The sequence below is a fragment of the Nesoenas mayeri genome (assembly GCF_963082525.1).
Source record: "Nesoenas mayeri genome assembly, chromosome: 17".
NCBI classification, from domain to species: Eukaryota; Metazoa; Chordata; class Aves; order Columbiformes; family Columbidae; genus Nesoenas; species Nesoenas mayeri.
Genome location: NC_137565.1, coordinates 12,848,565 through 12,872,541, shown reverse-complemented (window position 1 = coordinate 12,872,541; position 23,977 = coordinate 12,848,565). Strand labels below are relative to the sequence as shown.

General features: G+C 45.3%; 1 protein-coding gene across 1 annotated transcript; it reads right to left on the bottom strand.

Moving 5' to 3' along the window:
* Window positions 1–2,393: 2,393 nt before the first annotated feature.
* HORMAD2 (HORMA domain containing 2) lies at window positions 2,394–23,727 on the bottom strand (the record flags this gene model as incomplete). The annotated part of the gene is made up of 12 exons (XM_080355009.1): window positions 2,394–2,498; window positions 11,229–11,293; window positions 12,334–12,439; window positions 13,267–13,520; window positions 14,131–14,282; window positions 16,897–16,964; window positions 18,276–18,302; window positions 19,041–19,061; window positions 20,325–20,361; window positions 21,330–21,393; window positions 22,720–22,864; window positions 23,677–23,727. The coding sequence occupies 12 exons, from the start codon at window positions 23,725–23,727 to the stop codon at window positions 2,394–2,396; spliced, it is 1,095 nt and encodes a 364-aa protein (XP_080211135.1).
* Between the last annotated feature and the right edge of the window lie 250 nt (window positions 23,728–23,977).

Genomic DNA, 23,977 nt, shown 5'->3' with positions numbered 1-23,977 from the left:
CAGTGGAAAGACTTTTCTTAGAATCTGATGGTAACCACAGGTTTGTGGGAAAGAAAAATCAGATGCTTACTGTGGCAGTTCATGACAAGTTACTTTATTTCTAACCAAGCCTGAAATGAAAATGACTAAAAGTCATTACCGTAAAATAGCTGGTTAGAAGCCAATGTGAAGTGAGACAGTGAGTCTCTGGCCATGGCTACAAGACCGAGGCATCGTGAAGCCAGCTAAGCTGTGGATTTACTCGGTGGTGTCTGTGCGCACACTCTTACTATGTGGTAACACAGGAGCGCTTACTTCACTTTCGTTGTGGGACACGACGTCTTGTACCGTCCCATGTGCAGGGAGCAGGCGGACGCACCCCCGAGCCTCGCAGTGCTGCGTGGAGGAGAAAGACCAACTCGCTGGAGGAGCCACCATCGCAGACACGTTTGACCTTCTCCCAGACACACGCGGCACTGGCACAAGGAGGTTTTGGCAGGTGGGAGCCGTGGGCTGAAGGAACACGGAAGCCATGGGCTCTGGCAGGGCCAGGGCAGAGCGTTCAGGCGAAGGCAGGTCCGGAGCCGCGCTGCGCGGTGAGGAACGCGGGCCTCGCGCGGATGTGCAGGCGTCAGAGCAAATATCATTACAAAACCTGGGCAGAAGGAAGGTTCCCGATATGCTCTGGCATGTGAACAAACTGGCTTATTAGGCCACAGGTGCAAAAGTGAGAACGTAGGACTGAAAGTGAGGATAAAATGGAGAACTCTCACGTTCTACAAGTTTTGTGAAACAGGCATCAAGCCATGGAACCGGACAGCCGGTGCTCTGCCTACCCTGCGCCAAGCAAGGCCAGCTGTGCTATTAGCACCGGGATTGTACTACGCAGCTACCTGGAAAAGGAGGCCAGCTGAACATCTTGGGGTTTCTGTTTCAGCATTATCTCTACTCAGTCAGCCACTTTGGCTTTCAAATCCTTCTGGCCAAGTAGAGTAAGAGCAGAAGAGAGATGCATCACGCCCCACCTCCTGGTAGTTTTTTCTAATCAAGGCAAGATCACTGTTTCAGCAGCGAGGAAGATCCCTGATCGCTGGAGCCAAACTTAAGTGCTGCCACAGCAGAGGACGTCACCGTATTAATGGTGACAGGGAGTGACAAGTGACAGCACTGGTGGCCAAGATCCTTCAATCAGGTGCCCTAGACACCCTCCAAGTGATCCTCACTGCTTTCTATGGAGCCACCTGACATACACCATGAAAGAAAGACCCTACATCCAAACCCACTGCTGGTCATCAAGTCCTGTCCTGAAACACCTCTCTTGCACATCTGGAGTGCCAGGGATGTGCTACACTGCCGGGCGCATTACTGCATCCTACTCTTGTGCTTCTATTTCCCCATTGCTGGAACAAGTGACCACTTCCAGCAATCAACACGACGTTGGGAAGAAGGTGCACGACACTTCCTTCTTCACCATTTAATATTTCAATATCACTGTTGTGGTGTGTATAAAATAACGCAAAGGCTATTCCCTGAATGTGTTCTATAAAATGTCTAAGATCAATTAAGACCATTTTGCTCTTCTCACTCTAGTATTAACCACTAGGTCCTGACAGAGGGCCTGCCAGGCAACCTGCAAACACAAAGCACAGCACTTGTGCTCCAAGTGGCACAGATTATTTTCCTTTTGTTGCTGTTGTTCTCCTTACCTGTATTTACAACCACAAGGCGCCTTTGTGAAAGTTATGTTTTAAATGCTGTGTATTGCAACACAAATTATATCGTACAACATCTAAGCCCCTCGGTACACAGTGGGTTGCTGTTTTAGGAATACGCTGATAACATAGTCATAGCAACACTACTTGCAGAGTCAGCACCAGCAGAAATTGTGTATAGATTTCTTTATCTCTGTTTTCAATATAGATAAAAACCCTTCTTGAAAAAAAAAAATCTATGCTCCGGAAACAGTAGATAGGATGAAGTTAAGCACAATCTAGTGAATCATGAGACTTGTTGCTTGCTGGCATTGATAACTCAGAGTTCCTTTTGAAACAGTGCCGTTAAATATTGATCACATATTGGCAAAGGATGCTCCAGCCACAGAGGGGGAAATGTAGCCAGTGGGAGTGGGGGCGTGTGAGGGAGACAGAGAGAAAGAAGCACACAGACACCATTCACATGGAATCATAAATCCTCAACTTTAGAACATCAAACAAGTGCTGGCGGTTGACACCGTTACGACAACTCTGGGGCTTGCTGTCTCTTTGCAACCCAGAGCTTTCACTAGACATACAGACACGCAGAAATACAGGCGGTGCGTGGAAGAGTTAAATATTGGAAGGGAGTAAAGGTCTTTAGTAGTCAGATGATAATGCAAACTCACACCTTCCAACATGTTCTGTGTGTCAGAATGAACATCATTTCCTGCCTTCCAGAAGCAGCTTCTCTGGTTCGCTGACCTTCCTTTTCTTCGCGGGTCCTGTTACCTCTTCCTGGCTAAACACAAGGTTCAGGCAGCTTATCTGTAAGAACCATCAGAGACACTGATCATTCTCACGGTACAGGCTCCTGCTAGATGAGTCAAGAATATAACTTCCAAAACGACCATGTGTTCTCCTGGATCCTCTTGGGTTTGTTCTGTGTGATCCTGCTCTCCAGAAAAGCAATTAGGCAAGGAACCAAAACTGGAATACTGGATGGAATTGGGACTGTGAAATTTGTGAAAGCAACACGGACAAAGAATGGTTTTGATGGCACAAGGAACAGCACCCATCCGCCCATCGCCGACAGAAAACAACAGGAGCAAGGAAACCTTTGAGAAATATAATAGCTTATAGGGCACAAACTGTTTCAGCAACCTCGGATAATCACAAAATATGTAAAAGAAGGGGGGGCACTTATGTCAAATTTGCAGTTACTAGCAACAGCCTTTCAGGAGGAGACACACAGTACCTCTGCACCAGGGAAATACAACACGACGTGGTTGTCACGGAATATTACCCTGAGGTTAATTTAAGGGACAACAGGGTCCAAAACAACACGACATGGTCGATCTCAGACTTCAAACACTACCTGTGAGGCTGTAAAAAATAACTAAGCAAAGTGAGCTTTACTCCAAAAGGATTCACTTCCCTCTAGAGAGACACAAACCTGCCCCAAAATATTCAGGGGCTTACAAACCAAAAGGTTAAAAACACGGATAAGTGCGTGTTAGAATAAAAATGGGTCAATGGCACAGGCACTTCAGACAGACCACAGAAAGCTGGACGGCCAGAACAACAGCTGAAGCGTTGGCTGGGCCGAGTGACAGACTCACTTATTCTCGTTATCACATAACATATTTGCATTTTTACAATAATAATCTGGAGCTGCAGAGACTAACGTGTGTTGTTGCCCACCCAGAAGGGACACAGCACACAGTCTGGCAATGTAACCTCTCTTGCTCTCGCTGGGGCTGAGCTGGAGGGACACACCACAGCACATCGCTCCAAATCTGCCTCCAAAAGAAAGTTCATTTGGATGAAAACAAGGTGAATGAAGAAGGAAAAGCGTGTTAACCGAGTTCCTGCTGCAAAGCAGGAGTACTTTACTTTAGTTCCACTGTAAAACATGAGGAATCCTGTCGCCAAAGTAGGAGTTAATAAAGAACAAGGAGTTAATAAAGAGATATTCCAGAATGCATCCCACAGACAAGCACAAGGTCTCCAGATTACAAGCTGTGGTCATTATAGAATTCCCCGCTCGCGTCATCAAGGCTTGCTTTCTCTCTGACCTTGGTATGAGGCTTCGGTAATCTTTACATAGCAATGGGCTTTCTAATGTGTGAAATAACCCTGATTACGGATTAACAGCAAAACACTTTGAAACAGCCTCACTTTGCCTCTCTATCATGTTTCTAATTGTTTTTCCGCCCCTCTTCCCTCCTCTTCATTATGAGCAACACAATATTGCTTAATGCAGAAAGTACAACTTCCTTTCCATAAAAACAGAGAAAAGAATGTGCCAAAGTGGGCTGGGCAGGTTCTCCTCCATCCGGCACGCTCAGGCTGACAAAACTTCCAGCGTTGCCCAAGGCAGGTTTGCTTGAGGAAAGAGTGATGAGTGGATCTGTGTTACCACTCCTGACCTGACATCCAGCTGCTCAAACTGGCATCTGAGGCACTTATTTACTTTGCTCTCCCTGGCACCGTTTTAACCTGTCTGCTTCCTTTTTTGAAGTCAAGGGCCCAGAGCGGGGAAACATCGCATTGAAAACCTCTGCGGTGCTAGCACAGCTGCAGGGTTTGTGCCCTGTCCCGCTGGCCACACAATAAAGTGAGGCGATGATCCCCGGTCACCTGGAAAAGGCAGCTCCCCTATTTTAGCCCAAACCGCACAAAGAGACCATCACCTCGAGCTGGTGCTTTTATTTCCTCTGTTGAGGAGTGGATCTTCTGCAGCACAACTGCTCAATCAGGTTTGTACCCCTTTGCTATTCCTCCTAAATTTTCTGCATGGATGGGATAGTTCTGAGGTGGGAGAACCAGCCACAGGGAGCAGCTGCTCATGCACAATCCACCGTGACTCTCCCAGTTTTCTTGCCCTTCACCGCAGGCAGCACGAGCACCCAACAGGAAACCGAGAACAGTAAAAACATCCATGCAAGCCATCAAGTGCTCGAGATAAGCGCTATTCATCTGCCAAGTGAATAAGATGTCAACTGTGCAAGGTATTTCACCGAAGTCAACATGTCCTGTCCTGCCCCTGCCCGGCTACAAGGTCACGTAGGAACCCAGACCCCAAGTCCAACTTCCAGGTCCCATCCTTAACCAAACACTCAAACTTCTTCTCCAGAGCTGTTGTTCTAAATGGGATTAACTCAGATCCTACGTATGTTTATTTGACTTGAACCAGAAAGTAAACTTTTTAAACGGTGTGGTGAAAAGCAGGAAATCCCTCCCATTGACTAAACATACAATCAAAGCCTCCAAAAGCCGATTAATTCTAATTTTTCCCACGTATTGGGATGCTTCATTTAGAATAACTAATGGGAGAGGTTGCACTGCATGAATGTTGGGTTTTTGTCTTACACAACCACTACAGGCCCTCAGCTCCACTGACGAGCCAGGTGCTATAAAAGCCCACAGGACAAGGTTTATCCTGCCCAGGGATGACACTGACACCAGGGCAAGTCCAGATCAAGTAGCAAGGATGGGAACAGACCCATGACCTTAGTCCAAGGCCTAGGTCTGGGTCTAGGTCACAACCATGAGCACACAGTGAGTTTGCATCTCCTATTTTACAACACTGCGCTACGTGTAAGAAAGTAATACTTTGCCACAGAATTTTTCGGTAAAAAAATTCAGCTAACTTGTGAATCATACAAGTGTTACTAATTTCTGGCATAAAACTAACAGGACAGCTGCACATTGTCTGGAGAAGATATCAGGCTAAAAATAGATTAGACTTAGATTAAAGCCTTCCCAAGGCAGACTGGTGGACAAAACAGAATGAGCAGACCACAGCTACGCTGCTATTCTTAGATAGACAAAATCAGGACCTAGTTTTGTGCTCTGCAATTTTCAATCCCCAGCGTCCCCACGTATTCTAGCTAAAATTTCCCAGCATAAATTGAAGCAAATTTACAGCTCTTCTGATATGTGTTTTGCTTCCCGAGGCATCCTATGTAGAAAAGCTAAAATTGCACAAGAGCATTCGACCGTGTCCCTCTTTGTCCCCAGCCTGCCCCATGCTGAGGTTTGGCGCTTGGCAAATTTTATGCCCTCAGAAGAGTTCCCTTTGTCAGGGACATGGAGTGTTTAGTTTGGTACCTTGTAACTATCCAGACAAATTCAGAAGTGCGTTTATGTCAAAAGAAATCCAGTTCCATCAAGCCCACTAGAAGAATAAGGACTGAGATACAAGACTTTGCTGAAATAAGGCAAAAGAACTTTAATCAGAGAGAGCCAGTGCTTGATGTATCCTGTGATTTGAGTGCAGCTAATGATGATCCGATAGCACAGCAAACGCTTGTCACTTTCAAAAACCCCCTAAGACCTGGCACAAGTTGTCCAGGGAGGTTGTGGAGTATCTGTTCTTGGAGATATTCAACATCTGACTGGACAAGGTCCTGAGACACGTCCTTGAGCTCACCCTGCTTTGAGCAGGTAGTTGGGCACCACGATCTCCAGTTGTCCCTTCTGACCTGGGTGACTGTGCGGAGGCGGCACGGCGGTTGAACGCTCGGCGCAGGGCTCAGCACTGGTCTCGGATCAGTTTCCAGTAAAGCGATGGCACTGACATCAGCCGAATTAATCCTGATTTTCGTCTGCACGAGCGGAGGAGAATCATGCTGGTTAGCATGAAAGCAAATTTACGCAGGTGGAGGAATGAAAGACACTCTCTGTGGCGCTTCTGTGGAAACTTGCCACATTTTCGTCCCCAGGAAGCCATGCCAACACATCTCTGACTGCCACCAGTCCCCTGCCTTTTCCACAGCTCACTGTTAACAGCTCTGACATTCAGTGCCATTTCTTTTTCGCAAACTGTGAGTCTCGCAGGCCTACTCTGTACTCATGTATCTTGTAGCGTTTAAAGGACTAATGAAGGATCCAAAAATACCTGTTGAAAAAACAAACAGACAACCAATCCCTCTCCTTACACCCTCTTGCAGGGCCCTCAATCACACTGTATGCTGCTGTTTCGGCCATTCTGACTGTTGGATCACAACCCAATACACCTCCCAAAACTAGAAGCCTTCCCCCTAAGATCACAGGGTTGTAACAGAGATGAAAAGCGATGGACACTCCCGCCTCCCAGGCTGCTGCTCAGCTTAGTCCCTCATGGGACATTAGATCTGTCCAACTCTAATTTATGCAGATGTCTCTAGAGTCTGGTTGCTCGTATGTACGTTATGAACACATATAAGATCAGCCAGTGTAGGAGCTCCATGTCTTCCCATGATGTCCCTGGGCAGCTGTCAGGGACACAAGGGTTAAATCTCCCCGGATCTGCGGCGTGACAGGTCTCACCTCCGAATGAAGAGATCACTCGGAAACTGTTTCCTACACACTAGACAAGGATAACTCATGCAAGGGATGAATGGCCCCAAGATACAGCAAAGGATCTGACGTGAATTGAGAGAAGCCAGGAATTTCCTGACCTCCCTGGCTCACTCCTCCCAGCATGGCCTGAGCTCACAGGAAGGAGCGGGGCAAGCTCATCTCCGAATCTTTCTCTCTTCATTGTTTGGGTCTGTGTAGCCTCAGCTGGTTTTGGAGGAGAAAATGTTCTGGGAACTTCTCATCAGATACAGCTCTTGATAGACAGTTAGAGATAAAGCTTTTTTTTTTCTTTCTTTTCTGCAAAAGTTCAAGATAATGACATTGCCACAGAAAAATGCTCTCCTATTGCTCTGCAAATGGCAGGCTTCACCCTTCAACTGCTTTCTGTCCTGGCAATTTTAAAAGTGGTTTGCCTGGGAAAAATCAGACAACAAAGGTCTTGATCTCCAAGCTGTTATTCTGCAGTTGGATCCACTCGCTCTGACCTTCACTCTCAGACAGAAGCCGCGGACAACTCGGAAGTTCAGCAAAGGCACAAGAATCTGCATCAGCGTGACCGTGGCCCTGGGCACCAACAGGGCCCTGATCACGGCAAACATGCCAATATTACAATGTGTCACCTGTGAAAGATGGGTCATGCTGGCTTCCATCACTGACAGCCCCTCAGAGAACGAGGACGTGGCCAAGTGGCCAAGTCTCTGCCTGGGAGCAGCAGCTGGAGCCCAGACAGGCTCTCCTTGGAGGCCGAACCCACCTCTGATTTACAACATTTCGGTATGAACCTCTCCCCAGACATCTCATTTCCAGACAGCTCCCGTTGAGAGAGCTAACCCACACGGCAGGAGCAGGCCTGCAGCAGGCAGCGCGTCCGCGCAGACAGCCCTGAGCATCGATCCAAACCGATCGTGTCCACACCAGGCCAAGTGTCAACACATTCCCCACGTCCCGCAGCATCCAGGAGCACAACAGTGTCTGGCCCCAGCTAACGAAGCCAGAACCTCGGGAGGCAGAAGGGACTTGTGCTGTGCTGACAAGGCCACACCGTTCCCAGCTGTGGCACAGGCTCGGTCAAGGGCAATTCAGGGCTCTCTGCACGGCTGCTGCGCCGTACAGCGAGACTGTGCTCGCAGGACCACCCCAGAACTTCAGCCCACAGCTTCCTGATGGGAGATAAAAGCCTGCAGAGGCGTCCACATGCTCACATTTTACTCATTTTCTAATTCTCTTTCATTCCAAACTCAGTGCACTGCAACATGTTTGCTCACACAAAAACAAGGCTCACCAAAATCAATTTGCAGGGCAAGAACATCAAAGGATTTGCAAGAGGATAAAGGAGTATGCTGAAGAATTCAAGAAGTTAGCCTAAATTCAGTGCAGAACCCCACTCTCATCAGCAGATTTCTATCAGCTAAACCAATGGGCAGCAGTTCCCTATTTTACCCAACTCTTCACAGCCCCTAAAATGCCAGTGGAAAGTAGCAGGACACATAAAGAGAGCACGTTGGGCTGAATCCTTGGCTGATGCAATCAGAAAAACCTTCCTGAAGACAGCAGAGGAGGCTGATTTACATGCTGGTGTCTAACTCGGGATGATTAAGTACAGAGATGCTTTGCTGGGAAAGGGCAACCTCTCATTTGATCCTAAGTATCATCAATCATGAGACTGCAGATAACGAGCCAGTTGAGCACAGGTAATTTTTTCTCCAATCTGTAAAACTCTGTCACAGACTCGCCGTGGCCATTACCAGCTACAGCTCTACCTGGACAGGGACGGCGGCTCCTCTTTTGGCAGATTTGCATCTCCCCTTGTCGATTAGACAAAAATAAACCTTTAATACTTTCATTCCTGGTTCTCCTGAAGAGCTATAGGTCAGGAAGATAATGACCAATAAATCTGTGCTGTTGGAACTGAGTTTTATTTTTGATAACCAAAGAACCAGAAAGAATAAAGTTCAAGGCAGATGATGAGCAGTAATGGGTTCATAAATATTTCCAAAAGCAGCTTGTGCCTGTGGGTACCATTCCTGAATTCTGCACTTCCTGACTCTCAAATCCTTGTACAAATACAAATTCTGGGACACTCCAAATTGCTTTAGTTAGGTCTGAAAATCTTGGCCTGAACGGTTATCAGGACAGTTAAACTGGCCACCTTTAAATCCCCTTCCCCGAGGGGATGCTCAGAACAGCTCACGCCACCTGTCACCAGGAGGGCAGGTCTCCCCCCGGACCCTCTTTGCCTGTTTCTCACCATATGGCTGGTATGTCAGCGATTATTCGCTGCATTAGTTCAAGGGATCTTCTCCTGGTGGAAACCCAACACTCAAAGTCACATGCCATGCGAGTCTAAGGGCTCATTTCTGCCCCAATAAAGGGAGGTGTCTGTGCCCCAAGGCTCCTCACACACCAGTGTGATTAAACTCCAAAATTCAGGAGGAAAGAAAACTCACTTTGGAGACCTTACAGGTCCCTTAAGGCAGAGAGCTTCCCAAACACACCTGATGGTTGGAAAATGCTGTTACTTGACTGCAGTCTGGAGAGCAACAAGGTGTTTGCCTTCGCACATGACTACTTCTACCCATCTTAACTACACTTGACCCTATCAGATAACACCCAACTCAGACTTCCCAGCCACCCAAGCTTGTCCTCATTTTTTAAGACAAACTTCACTCACCAGTTTGGCTTCCTGATTCAAGTGGAATACACAATGGTCATTTGTTTTAACCACTTCCCTCCGAAAAGAAGGGAAAGTCCCTCTCATATGGAAAATAGTGTCAAATTTTTATTAGCACTGGCTCTACAATGATGATCTGCACTTTTTAAACTACTGACTTGACTTCGTTTTTCCCTAAACTGACTGAAATACTAGCCAACTTCTAAGCTACCACAGTTTAAAAAATAGTATCAAGGAATACATTAAAAAACCCTCTGTCATGTAGAATCCACCAGGCAGAGGGCTTGGGATTATTATTTTAAGTCTTTGGACACGTACAATGGATAAAGTGACTCTCGCATTTTTCAGCGACGAATGCTGTTTCCACCACCTTCAGACACTCTCACTATTGCTACTGAATTCTAATTGAATTCACATGCTGCAAGAGCGAGGTGTCTGGTGCTCTGCTTACAATCGTGACAGACCCCAAAGAATGTCAGAGCATGAATCAGTGGGATGACCACGAGTTACAAACAAAAAAGGCTCCTGTTTTCACACAGACGACAGAATAAACAACGATCAGAAGGAAACTGGAGGATGTGACACAAAAAAAAGATGTGGTTAAAGTTTGAAAAATACCAGCCTAGGCACAGAAGTTCATTTCTAAGATCCAGAGTCAAGGCAAATACTTCACAGATGCCTTTTGAATGACACGTTAAGTTGTAGTCTGCAGTTGCCGTCTGGGTTAGACACCCCAGGATTCTTTTCAACAGAGGCGGGGAAAATTTTAGTAGCAATTTCCTACTCTCATTAACTTACCCTGTAAAGACTCAGTTTCTGAACGTTCAAGCTCACACGATTTTCAACTAATTTGAATGGGAGGAGGATCAAGTGGCAAGTCCGGTGGTGTTCAGAGATTTGCTCTGTCACAGAAAAAACCTCTGCACAAGCCCATGAATTCGAGCTCTGATTCTGATTCAGGGTTTGGCCCGGGCAGGATGGAATTAATTTCATATAACTTATCTAAAATTACACATCTGGTTTATCCTACCTCCTTGCGTTGCCCCAACAACCACTGAAAAAGAGATCAGCACCTCCGGGGGATAATTCTTCCTACCTATGACTCACATGAAAGGAGAGTCTGGAAGCAAGAAAGGTGAGGTGGAGACCATCTCAGGCAACAAACACGCCCTTCAAACCTCAACCAGGGTAGTGATTTCAGAACCTTAATCCAAAACCACACACAGGTAAACCAGCGTGGCTGGGACATCAATACATTCAGTCGCTTGTGTAATTCACAGTGCCAGCTCCAGAGAATGGGACAAAATTCTTGTACAGGATGCATGAAATAAGCTGATCGTGGAAAGTTTCTTCCTAAATGCTTCTAGTTCATGCTTATATCCCTGAGCCATAATACTCGGTAGCCTCTGTGTGTTTTGATACTGCACAACAAATCCATTTATATTAATTGAATCTTGTGCCATCCTAGATGACATAACATTCCAGGGCAATGAATTCCACTTTACCTGCGTATCTCAGAGCCACTCAAACATGCTCACCTGCTGAGATGCCCTTGAGCAAGGCATCCTGCCTGTCTCCTTCATTTCCACCGTCTTCTTTCCACCTACAATCCAAACATCAAATCAAAATTAGCTCTGAAGTTAAACCCCTACATTTAATTGAAATAAAATCCAGAAGTTGTGGCAAGATACCATGCTTGCTCTGAAATTAAGTATCCTAATTGCATATCCTTTGCTCTCAGGCCCTGTCAACACGCACCGTTTATTCCTGGAAAACACAGATTTCAGAATAAAGCGTCATCTGACATGCAAAACATCAACTTGCTGCAGTTCCTGTAAATGAAACTTAAACCCCATTTCAACCTGGTTTCCTAAGAAAACAAAGCTTAGGCCTGCATGTGCTCTATCCAGTGGGTGTGGGGAAGGATTTTTAGTAAAATTTGTAGTAAAATGTGACAGGGTGGTCACAAATTGTCTCAGTTTCATGAAAACAGGCAGCTGGTGAGAGGAGGAAAATCCTGTTAATATCCCCACAGTGGAAAAGGTGGCAGAATGGGTTCACCTCTTATTAATCATCGGCGAATCTGCAGGAGAAGGACCTGAAAAGGTGCCTTCATCGCTTCATCCCACTGCTTGGGGATCTCAGGAATGCTATTTACCATTTTGTCACTAGATGGTATTGTTCCACAGGCTATAGCTGAGAGCCTCAAAGGTCAAACATGGCACGGTATGGCAGCAGCTGGGTTGATTGAGGAGTGATAAAAGCCTTTTTTTAATGTATTTTCATGCGTGTTTTCACATATTGAAGTCGTTCGCAAAAATTAAATTGTAACGGCTAAAGGAAAAGAGCTTGGGTGAAAATGGAGATAACGTAACTCGGTATTGATGAACTGTGCACTTCCTCCATAGCTGAAAAAAACTGCTGAGATAAAGAGGTGGAAAGATATTGATAAAAAGTTGAACATTTCTGGTTTTAATAAACCAGCATATACAAGCGGCCCTTTATTATAGTTCAATCTGATCTGATCCAAAATTAAAGCAGTCCGACAAACTGTTCATCCTTTTCACAGTGAGAAAACCTAAACATCATCCTAATATACAGGCACAAGAACAAGCTCCTTCAGTTTTGAAACCGGGCGTTTACCTGTATCTTGAGTGCAAAAAGATGCTTCTGTTTTCCAGGCTGAACAGGTGTTGCTTTTGTCCTCTCTGCGCTCACTTGAATCTGCTCTGACAGGGAGAGGGTGATTCTGTAAAGCAAATGATGCTTTGTCTTAACAGCATAACCTAAAAAGCACGCCAAGGTGGGAAATGCTCAAACCCAGCACTACTAGGGGTGAGATTTTCACGGCTCCTCCGTGTCCGGGCCGTCCTTCTCCCAAGCCTATAGGTCTTTCAATAAATAAATTTTCTAAGAAAAAACAGAATTCTGATCTAAATGTCTTCAGAAGTTATTTATGTTGGGGTTTATTCCCTGGCACTGACCACCTGAAATTAAATCACGTCTGAGCTCCCAGCCCAGGCTGTCCCTTGTGTCATTTTGGGGAGGGAGCACCAGAGCACCATTCATTCCAGCCTACTTAGGTGTTTAAGGAAATTATCTCCATTACCTGCTAAAGGTGCCTCCCCCACTAAGCACAGAGGGGAGCCTGGAGAAATGAGACAAAACACGTGAGTTTTAGATGGCTGGAGGTACAGGGAAGGAATCCCACTGAACTACACGTGGCTTAGTCCTGAGAAACGCTAAGTGGGAATGCGAACTCTTTGCAATTTTCCCCAGTGCACAGGTGTGTGTCATGTGTGCACACACGCGTGTGTTGCATGTCTCTGTACAATCACTGCCCTCTTCTGGGAGAACACACAAGACTCACTAAGGCTGTGGACAGGCTGGAATTAAATTCACTTTATGTCTATGGACTTGCAGCCTCGGCATTCAATCCGCTGTAGCACTGCTGCCCTACGCAAGCTGAAACCCTTATTAAAGTACAACTCTGAGAAAATGTTGTGGGTTTTTGGGTTTGGTGTTTTGTTTGTTGGGGTTTTGTTTTGTTTTGTTTCCTTGTTTGTTTTTCTATACCTTTGTGCTTCCCTCCTCTTCCTCTTCATCACAGTCTAACCCTTGATGGGAGATCTCTGTCGGGCCATTCTTCTGGATCAGGTTGCTGCCAATTGTCTCTATTCTCTTCTTTTCCGTGGTCACTCTGACTTTCATGAGGTGGAACCCAGTGGAGACTGAGCCTACTCTCAGGTTGACAGGATCGCCGTCAAACAGCAGGTCACCGGGACTCTCATCTTCCTTAAAGCCTGGGGGCTGGTAATCTTGGGGAGTCACTGCACAGGGAGAAAGAATCTGCTCATGTCAGAGAAATCAAGTTCCACCTGTCCTTAATCTGATTTATCAAGAACAAGTTGATACCAGCCTTGAGTAACAAGAGCAACTCCTAAAAATGTTCTGGTTGGTTTGTTTGTTTGTTTTTGGGAAGAAGGGAGAGAATGCAAAGGAAAAAATGAGCTGAGCAAATGTTATCAGGGAGCTCAAAGAAATAATGACTTTAGGGTGCTGAGATACCATTACCGGGCTCAACTTTCTGGAGCAGAACCTGACAACCGCAGGATGCTGGTTCCTTAAAAAGCAAACAAACAAAATCAAGCAAACAAATAACAAAAACCAAACCAGAACTGTGAAGGAGAAGGACGCCTCCTTTTCACACTGTGTGGCTGTACTTCTTACACAAATGTTCAAGCCCTTCTTAAAAAGCATCTGCCATCCCTGATTGTCAGAAGGTTTTACTGTGTTTTACAACATTTCTTGCTGTTATTGGTTAACAGCTTCTACCATTTCACCTTTCTATGCTTTACTTGCCTTCCAGGGACTCATGATCAGCACAGCAACTGATGGGAAGGGAATTTTTCCCCACAGCACACGCTGTTCTCCACCTACCATCATTGTAGTAGAGGAGTTTCATGGTCAGGGTGATGTCGTTGGGAAGCGGGCCAAGGTTTTGCATTAACAGGTAGAGTTTACGGATCAGGAGCCTGCTGGCCTGTTTGATGTCCTCGCTGCACACCCCATTCACAAAGTTCATTTGGTTGCTACAATCGGAAGAAGAATAACAGATTTGTTTTGCTCCGTCATGAATATTCACGATCTAATTACAAATACAGTGCGCCCACTGACTTGTCTGAAATGACCAGCAAAGCAGCTACAATGTCTTTATGTAATTTCCAGATCAACAGGGAAGTGAAACAGACTCCAGGGATGAGGTGGCATCAGCAAAACAACGGCTCTAAACTGAGAGCCCCGGCATTTACATTTGAACAGCCTTTGCAGCTGGGGCAATGGACCCCATTATACAAATGTCATGACTCACTTGTTTGAACATGATTAAATTGGATCAAAGGACCATAAAACAAGTGCCTTTCACCTAAGCAATTTCAGGAATGAGAGGAATGAGGTGAGAATACCATCTAAAGCTGATTCACCACAGGGGCTATTTTCAAGTCCATTTTGCAGCTTGAAGAGAAGTGAATTGCACGCTCTCACTTCAATTCCATGTCAGAAACACTAGCTCAGAAGCACATTTTTCAACAGTGACTAAGGGGCATTCCTCTCACCTCCTTCAGCCATCCAAATGTCAGCTGGCTGGGCGTCTAGACTGAGATAGGAGTGGGATGAATTGCCCTCCGGAGGAGTTTGTTTCTCTTGACTACAGAGGTAGATGAGTGGCTTAGATCAGCCAGCTAACTTTAGACGGTTGAAGATGGGCTAGATGAATCACTACGTGACTAAGGAACCTAAACTTCCTTAGATTTCAATGAGAAGGGGCCTTAAAAAAAAGCATAGCTACTTCATGACATCTTTGGAAGATCACTGCAGGTGGATGACACTGTATCCAGGGTGGATGGTCCCTCAACGATCATCCCAAATTGCTTCAAGAGCCCTAAGTAACACAAGAGAACGGAGAGGATCTCAGGGCTGAATTTGACTGACTAAAGCACTGGAAGGAACAGCTTTGTTAAGACTTGATTTCGCCTTACACTTGAAGCTTCTTGGCTCGTCATGAAAACCAAGTAGCTGTAGAACAGCTTGAATTCCCAGGATACGCTGGGTATGGTTTGGTTGGCTCCAAACCACCAATAAAACTCTGTACTGAGCATATTGTGCTATTAGATTAAATCCTGTATGTTCAGAAATGTACATCAAGTGAGAGGATAAATGTTGGTAATGCCTAAGGCAGAGTAAAGAGGCCTTCTCTTACACATCACCTTTAGAAGTCTAGAGATTAGCGGAATAGCAATGGTAAGGGGGAAGAGTACAAGCAAAAAAGAGATGAGACTTCCATTGGAATTAACAGGTCAAGCAGTGGTTCAATATGGGAATAATATTGTGAATTTGATACAGGGATTTGTCAAAAGGTAGACGCTGAGGAACTGAATCCCTCTGACCGACTGGGATCCATGGCAAGGAATTCCTCAAAATCCATCTGCCATAAGGCAGAGACCAATTAGGAGAAAGTTTCCCTCCACCACTCCGATACGGTGGTACAGACCTACAAAACAGCTCTCACGGAATGATTAACCCAGAGGCTGCACATGACAACAGTAAAAATACTTTGCCTCTTCTGAGCCAGCACGGTGACACCAAGAGATGCCAAGTTCCACCTGGATACTGGTGTTATTTCCAGAATTAATGAGTGATCTGAGTAGGGCCAATTAAAAATAGTACTCAAGAGCCATCTATTATCTTTTAGATCGCAAAGTTCTCCTCTCTCGCTCAGGTTGGTGAGGAAAACAGACAGTGGCTTCAAAGCAGAGAGTACAGTCAACAGGACACACCAGACTCAGACATAGTTCAGATTTTCCCAACAGAAAATCACTTGGCCACATACTACAAACTATGTGGACGTGTTTAGAGAAAGAGTGGCCAATGGCACACAAAAGGAGCGTTGAGGAGCTTCCTGAGGAGCGTACGAGGCAGCAGAGCTCTCTTGCTGTACAGACAGGTTCCAAGGCCCAAAAGTCCATCTTTCACCAATGACGACTGCTGAATCCAACTAAAAATGGGTTAATTATTTTTCTTTGTTCTGGTTATAGCCAACGGCCTTTGATAGTATTTATTTTAAACTGGCCAGGATTACGGCCTGCTAAACACAGCTTTAAAATATCTAACAGACAGAGCCAAAAAGATGCAAAAAGCTGCTGCTTCCTGCCAAACATTTTGCATAAGCGAAAGTTCTCTCAGGTCACCCACGCAAGACTGCTCAAGCAGAATCCACGTACGCAAAATGCCCAAGGAAAAAACTCTGGGGTGCAGGATGATGGTGAAAGGGACCCAACCTGAAAAAGCTTCAGGTGAAAGCACCAGGCTGTCCTGTGAAAGGGGAAGAACACTCAGCATTAGTTGAGACAGCAGCAAGCTCAACCACAGTGCTGGTTTCTGCATCGCTGCCCTGATTAGGCACCATTTCTGCAAACCGTCCTTAACTCGGTGCTGCTGCACTTGACGTGCCTCGCCGTGCTACGTAACAGCATTTCCACCCGTCAGCTCGACAATTCATATCCTGTTGGGCGACCATCCTCAACTCTGATGACGTTTACAGCTGCTCAGCGACTCGGACACGCTCTTAATCACAAAGTGCATTTTCTTCTTAATGTATCGAGAGCAGTTTTCACAGTGTAACTCTGAGTAATAAAACCAAACCATTACCTGATTATGTCCATCTGGGGCATGTCCTTTTTGTACTTGAATTTGAACTGGTACAGCTCAGTCACTGTCTAGAGATTCAAAGAGAGGGGACAAGAAGAAACAGGTATCTTTCAGTGACAACTGTAAAGATACGTACTAAACTTAGCAGTGTCCTGTTACAACTATAGGCCAGAGCACGACATTAATTTAATGACACAACTTTAACTCTACTATTACTTGCATGGGCTTTGGCAAATTTTCTTAACAACCACAGCTTACCTAGCACTGAAAGAATGACAAAAATATTACAAACTTCCTGCTTCCTCCTTCCACTTCCTCTGCGGGCCAGAGTCCCCAGCCTAAATCTCTAACGCGGCACTGGGGCCACTCAACCATCACAACGTACGTGTGTCCTCCCTTACGAAAAGGGAAAATGTGAGAAGCTTCACAGTGATGCACAAGGAAGCCTGGCCCAGTGCTCTGTAGGGAGACGGGGCCTGAAGGCCTCTTCTTATTAGGAAATACAGACAATATTAATATTACACGGGCAAAAGTTGTTGAATTTCAGTGGTCTCAGAGATTCCTGAGGGATATAAAAGAACTACATGATTTTCCATTTTAAAGGAAAGGATGTGCCATGATTCTAGAGAATGAAATGATTAGGCAGAACAGACCACTTCACCACAAGGGATCTATTGTCATCCAGTTCCACGCCTGTAATTCACTTTTTCCAGAGACAATGAGGTTGATTAGTAGGAGCTAAACCCTTAACTCTGGGCCTTCCTTATAAATCCCAGCCTTGGTGCGGCCTAAGCTCTTGCTCTCTCCCAGATGCTGAGGTGTGACACAGCAGAACTGCAATCTGTGGAGACAGCCTGGAATGCAGAATCTCGTTTTTATACCACACTACACAATATGCCTCCCCCAGCTACATATAGACAAAATAGAAACACAAAGAACACTATAAAGGTAAGTACAGGCTCCACGCAACTCATACATCCCAGGTCTGAAGCGATTAATGACTTCTATCCTGAATCTGCACAAAAAAACCAGCTCTTTTCAACGCTGCTGTTAAATAGATGGTTCATAAAAGAATTATTCTGAACTTCTCATTCCTTCTCTTCAGCAAAGAGAACCAAAATGGCCAATGTGCCCATTAGCTGCCTGTTAACGTCCCTGCTGGAGGCCCTGGAAGGGCCCAGAGCCTGGTGCCTGGTGGGAGCGTTTGATCACAGTCCAGCTCACTGAGCTGTCATTCGGCACTGAAGGCAGAAGAAGAGAAACGGGGTCACCACGCAGCTATGTCAGGGTAGAATTTAAGCCCACAAGTCCACTCTGAATACAAATCTACTCACCCATGGCTTCAGTGGCCTCAAAGATTAATTAAGACTCTTTCTTACCTCCGGTTCCTTGGGATTGGTGTAAATCTGTTAGAAGAAAGCACAGTGAGGGCATTCTCCCCCTGGATAACCCGAACCACTGAAAAGTGGCTAAATAACGATATTTTCATTTTACAGCGGAGTTTGTGCTATCTTTAGCGTGGGATCAGAAAAAGGAATGGCAGAGAAACAGCCATCCTCTATCAGCAGCCAACACTTACCACTTCAAAGACAGGTAGAAGACACTCATCTGTGTAATTGTGGAGGAATGAGGTTAATTCCCATTCCAGCCCTCACAGGCAACTTTTGATGCCTGAGATTGACGTAGTCAGATTATGCACAGAATAGGTGCATTGCATAGCTCTTGGGGCTTTACAAAAGACCGAGGCAAAAGACCTGCTACGTAACCACCAGCATGTGGGTTTTTTGGTATCAGATTAATAAGGAGGACTCTTGTGCAGAGGGAAATGCAAAAGACACGGCAGCTTCCAAGGGTGGAGGCAAGAGGTTAAAGGAAGTGATGATACAAAGCACACGAAAGTGCTTCCAGGAGTTCAAGGGTGCACGTAAGGCCTCAGCCAGGAGTCTGACGTACCGAGAATATTCCCAAGCAGCCTAGGAGGGTCATATTAACCATATTTAAGAAAGGTCACCGCTCTTTTAAAACCCACAAGTATTTTGACTTCGCCTTAAAAAAAAGGCACAAATGGGTTGATACAACCTTGACTCCATCTCTCTCTTCAAGCAGGGTGGGGGAAGAAAAACGCCTTGCGCTCATTTACTTACTGCGAGGACAGCGATGTGTAACTACGGGGGGGAAAAAGGAAACAAAACACAAAGTCAAAATGTAACCTTAGAGGGCAAAGAAAGCAAAGACCTCTCGAAATCTAACAGCCTGAATACAGTGAAGGAATAGATACATGCGAGAAATTAAAACCTTTGTGCAGACGCTTCACAGCACAGCATCAGCAACACCTAGTGGCCAGTTTGCTTGGCTTGACTTGCAGCTTCCCCGGAAAACAACCGGGCACTCTGAGTTCTCTCTTGGGGCTTTTCCCAAACAAATCCCCAATGGAAAACTCTTTTACAAGAGCACCCATCCCTAGTGAAGATTAATATTTGCTCTCTGCTATGAAAACCCTCAAAGCTATTTGATTTATCCTATAGTGAGAAAATGTACATGGGACAACTCTTGGAAACAATCCTAGAATATGCATTAAATATTTCATTTTTTTCCCTTTAATCCCTGTCAAATAACAATTAATTTATGTCTCCCCAAAATAGCACAGGACTAAATACCTCCTAGAACTGTCAGCGAGCAATAAACGGAGTTCACAACATTTTGAATTATCTTATCCATGCTGACAGTTGTGCTGATGTATAAGCCCATCTGATCATCAGTGCCAAAACTAACACCACTTCATCTGATGGAGATGAGAGCTGGTGTGACGAACTGCGCTGACAGAGATGACAACAGTTGGTGCTTTTTCCTGTGCAGAGCAGTTTTTATGTGAGAATCAGCAAGGAATATGATTACTTACTAGCTGATTTTGTCCTGGAACCAGTTATATACATTACTTGATGAAGTTCTTTCCAAAGAAAGTAATAAATGCTGAACTTGAGGGAAAAGCCAGGAGGGTTAGAGCAGATGAGAAGATGGGAAAAGACTAGGGGAAAGGAGGTGAAGGAAAGCAGAAGCAAAGAACCTCTCTCAAGGAAACAGGCATGGAGTTGGGGATCTCAGTTCTGACTGGCTATGTTTCTATCCAGAATGCAAATGTATGACACAGAACTAAGGGAAATCCATTTCAGGCTGCAAATTAGTTTTCACAACATGTACAGGAAAACTCAGAGAGCAACAGCAATCAAAAACTGGGCTCACGGACTAGAATCCCAAATCTCACATGCAGATACTCAGGGCATGGTTTTCCCCCTGTCCCACAGCTGTAAATGTGTGTTGTGTGCATGCAAGATCACTACAGAAATAGAAAACAGGAATGGAAAGATAGTTTTGTCCACACTTCATGAAGAAATGGGAAACTCCATTAAAAAACATGAAAAAAAACTTACATACTGCCTCTCCAAAGCATCAAAACAACCTTGAATCCTGCCAAGGGAAAAACATGTTAATAGTAACCAGCAACATTTATCTCCTGATCTGTACACACACCCACATTAGATACAGTTTAAAGTGCATTTTTTTTGGAATTAAGACAACACAGCTAGCAACATTTTGGGCTCATAAAGTCCTTTTCAGGTCAATCCTCATAAAGGCACTGTCCTCCCCCCTGCATTTGTGCATCATTTAAGGCCATCACTCAAAGCCTGACAAGACAGAGACTTGTGGCCCAAGCTGCCTCAGAGCGGCGCTCTGCTCAGTGCTGAGCTCTTTTCCCATCGGCCTCGTACAGAGCTTGCCTGAAACTTCAATCTGAACGCAGCCTGACATGTCTGCTCTTGTAAATTTTTGTTATCTGATGCATAGTTTACAGCTATGGACTTTGTCAAAGTAGTAAACATTACTGGAGGTAGCAATGGTCAGATATTTGCGCTTTGAGTCAAAGGATGTGCAGCCATGTATCTCCTTAACGCATCAAAGTCAGACTCTGCTTGCTGGGAACATGCCAGCTCTGAAATACACCCTAAATATCACACAAGAAAGTTGTACAGGCCTTATGCAGGGAGATAAAATATTGTAGAAACTGACAAAAAAAAAGCTACAAGAATCCTTATGTTAATAAAAGAAACTAGAAAAGACTAAACAACAACAGGATCGACCTCATGATTCTCTTCACTCCCTCTCTGTGCCTACGCAGCCTGTGTGTGCTCTGGGGCCTGACCATGACCTCAGTGCAGCCAACACTTAACAGACCTTGAACTCACATGATCCTGGTCAGCTAATTCTGTCCCGCTTACGCACGGGGCTGAGCACGGTGGCGCAGCAGCGGGAGCTGCGCTGCCACAGCCGACAGCGCTACTGGGCACAGGATCTCCAAATTCAGGAAGAAGAGTGTGAGGGGTAGATGTCTTGCTATTCAGCACAATCTTGTCTTAGTTTCGCTGTTACTCACTTACCACTTGACTATCTGTAGTGATCCCAGACAGCTTTTATCTTCTCGGAGAATTTTTAGACAGAGGTCTGCAAAACCAGATTTAGCACATAGTTACAATCCTTATCACCGCTGTTGGGCAAACACTGAAACTAAGCCAGTCACCCTCCCCTTTTTTTGATAAAATGTGTTATCTGGAGGTTCTTCCTGAGCGGAAATGTTGGGTTTCCACTCGGGCCCAGGTGGGCTGACACAAGCTTATTGCTGCATTTTCAAATGTCAAGACTTTCTTCAGATGCTCTGGGCTCTCCTAGAAGAAGTTCTAGAGTTATGGCTTTATTTAAAGCCACTAGCTTCTGTCCTTTCCTCCCTCCTCCTCTCTACTCCCACTTCTTCCGCCGTTCCCTAACAACACCTTCACTTCTGCATTCAGACTTCACCAACATGAGGTAAATGACAGAAGAAACTATTTCTGTTCAGCTTTTCCACAGAGTTCCTTCTACCTCTGTTTTCAGGCAGTCAGAATGACAAGAGGAAGCGCGTCCTGCACACGAAGAGGTGAACTAATAACACGTTAGGATTGCACGAAAGAACCCTCAAGGGTGCAAGAAGGCCAAATGTTAACATCCTTGATCAAAGGGGCACTTGAAAGACCTGACACTTCATTACAAAGAGCAGTGGCTTTTCAGGGTTACGTGATCAAGAGCCAGCCTGGGATCTCCTGCGCCCTCAACCAAGTGTACAAATTGTGTGTGACCATATTTCAGGACAACTAACCTCATAAGCAAAACCACGGAAACACACTGGAGTGCAGGGAAAGCCATTTCACACCCTACCAACACATCCTGAGTGAACACCAAAGACACTGACGAATCAAAGCACTGCTAATTCTTGTGATCCTATGACAAGACTTTGGTCCTTCAAGTTCTTTTTTTTCCTGATTGCCAAAGCATGTGTGGTTATGTGAGATCATTTTCACAGAACTAAATACCCCAAACCAAACAGAAAACAATAAAACAGACAAATCTACTTTTAGTCTTGCAGGGAAAGCTGAAAATGTGAACCTCAAGGGCTCAAAAATCCAAAGCATTATAAAACACACCAATCAATTTTTTAAGAACTTACAGATTTTTAACTCACCCTCTTGACTCTGGGACGTGATTCCCAGGGCTGGAATGATCATAAACCAAAAGAAACACTAACAGAAAAGCCATGAGTTGCTCTAGGTTGTCTTCTGAGCTCTCTACCTGATGCAGAATCACCATCTGCACCCAAACGTCAGGCGGCCTGTCAGCCAACTTCCTAAAAAACCAAACTCATCCCTATACGGGCAGCTGGAAACTAAACCATAAAGCAGGTTATAGATCAAATATAGCCAACAGAAATAAGAATTCAGCACAAATTGGAAGTGTCACCATCTAAATAGCGAGTTCCATAGGAGCTCTCTGGGAACAGGCCCCTCATGTAGGTGATGCAGGACACGGAGACGGCCAGCAGCCTCTTCACCAGCACCGCCGACTGCTGCTCCGTGGCGATTGTGGTGGGGAGCAGCACCGATTCCTGAAAAAGAAGGGCAAGGCCCAAAACAGCAGCATTTCAGCGTAACACTGGGATCATATTTAGAAACAACCCTCAGCATGTGGAAAAAGAGGGGAAGTTAGAAATGGAATTTTAACGTTTCTCTGGTCTTCATAGTACACAGGCAAGACTCATGTCTAACACGGGTAGGATTAAATATTTTATGGATAGTTATTAATAGAGCTGGCATGATCCACTCAGCTGCAGACTGCACTGCTCGTTCCCTCCCCTTGGGTCACTGCCGAACGCTCCCACCCCCTCCACTGCACCAGAGCTGGCACTTAACAGCCAACCAGCCCCAAAAGCAAATAAAACAGTGTATGGTTTTCTGCCAGCTTAACTCTGTAGAGTGAATTGCAGAGCCAAAACGGTGTCCGTGCTGGTGTGGTGTCCCCTGCCTGTCACAGCTGCCCCTGAGACCTCCTTTTCAGAGGGATTTTAACGCTGAGTTGTGCACAGTGCACGTCTGCAATCGGAGCTCGTGTAAACACTAACCACCGTGTGGTTTTAAGATGATCAATCTCGGCAGAAAGCATACTAAATTTAGTTCCTCGATGAGTTTGCTGCTTTTCTTCCTGCTAACAAAGCTCTGCGCACACTGAATGAGCCCACATCTTTAGTCAGATACAAGTCAAAGCCCTGTGCTGGATCTTCCCGGACACGCTAAAGGGGAAATAATCCAACTAAGAATAGTGCGGCCAACAGAAGGTGTTCCCACCTCACCAGGCGCAGCCGTGCTACGTCCAAAACTGAGATATCTGATTGTCAGTACCATTGCATTTCAAGATTTTTACCTTACAGGGCTTTTTCTTTTGCCTAGTCTGTAAAAGCTGTTGAGTAGCCATCTTGTATTTCACAGACCTGCCTTCCACTTGTAATTAAAACCTGGGAGGAAATAAAAATGAAAAATAGATGAGACACCTGGAAAATACAGAGTCATTGCGATTTCTCACCTTCCTTAAGCTAAAAAATGAGATTCTCCAGTCTTATTCAGGTCTAAAAGGTAATTGCCAGTCAGAGCAGCTCCACCAAAGCAAAGATACTCTATGGCACCGAGAGCCTGCAGAGGGAGAAAGATCCTTATTCACTGGTAAA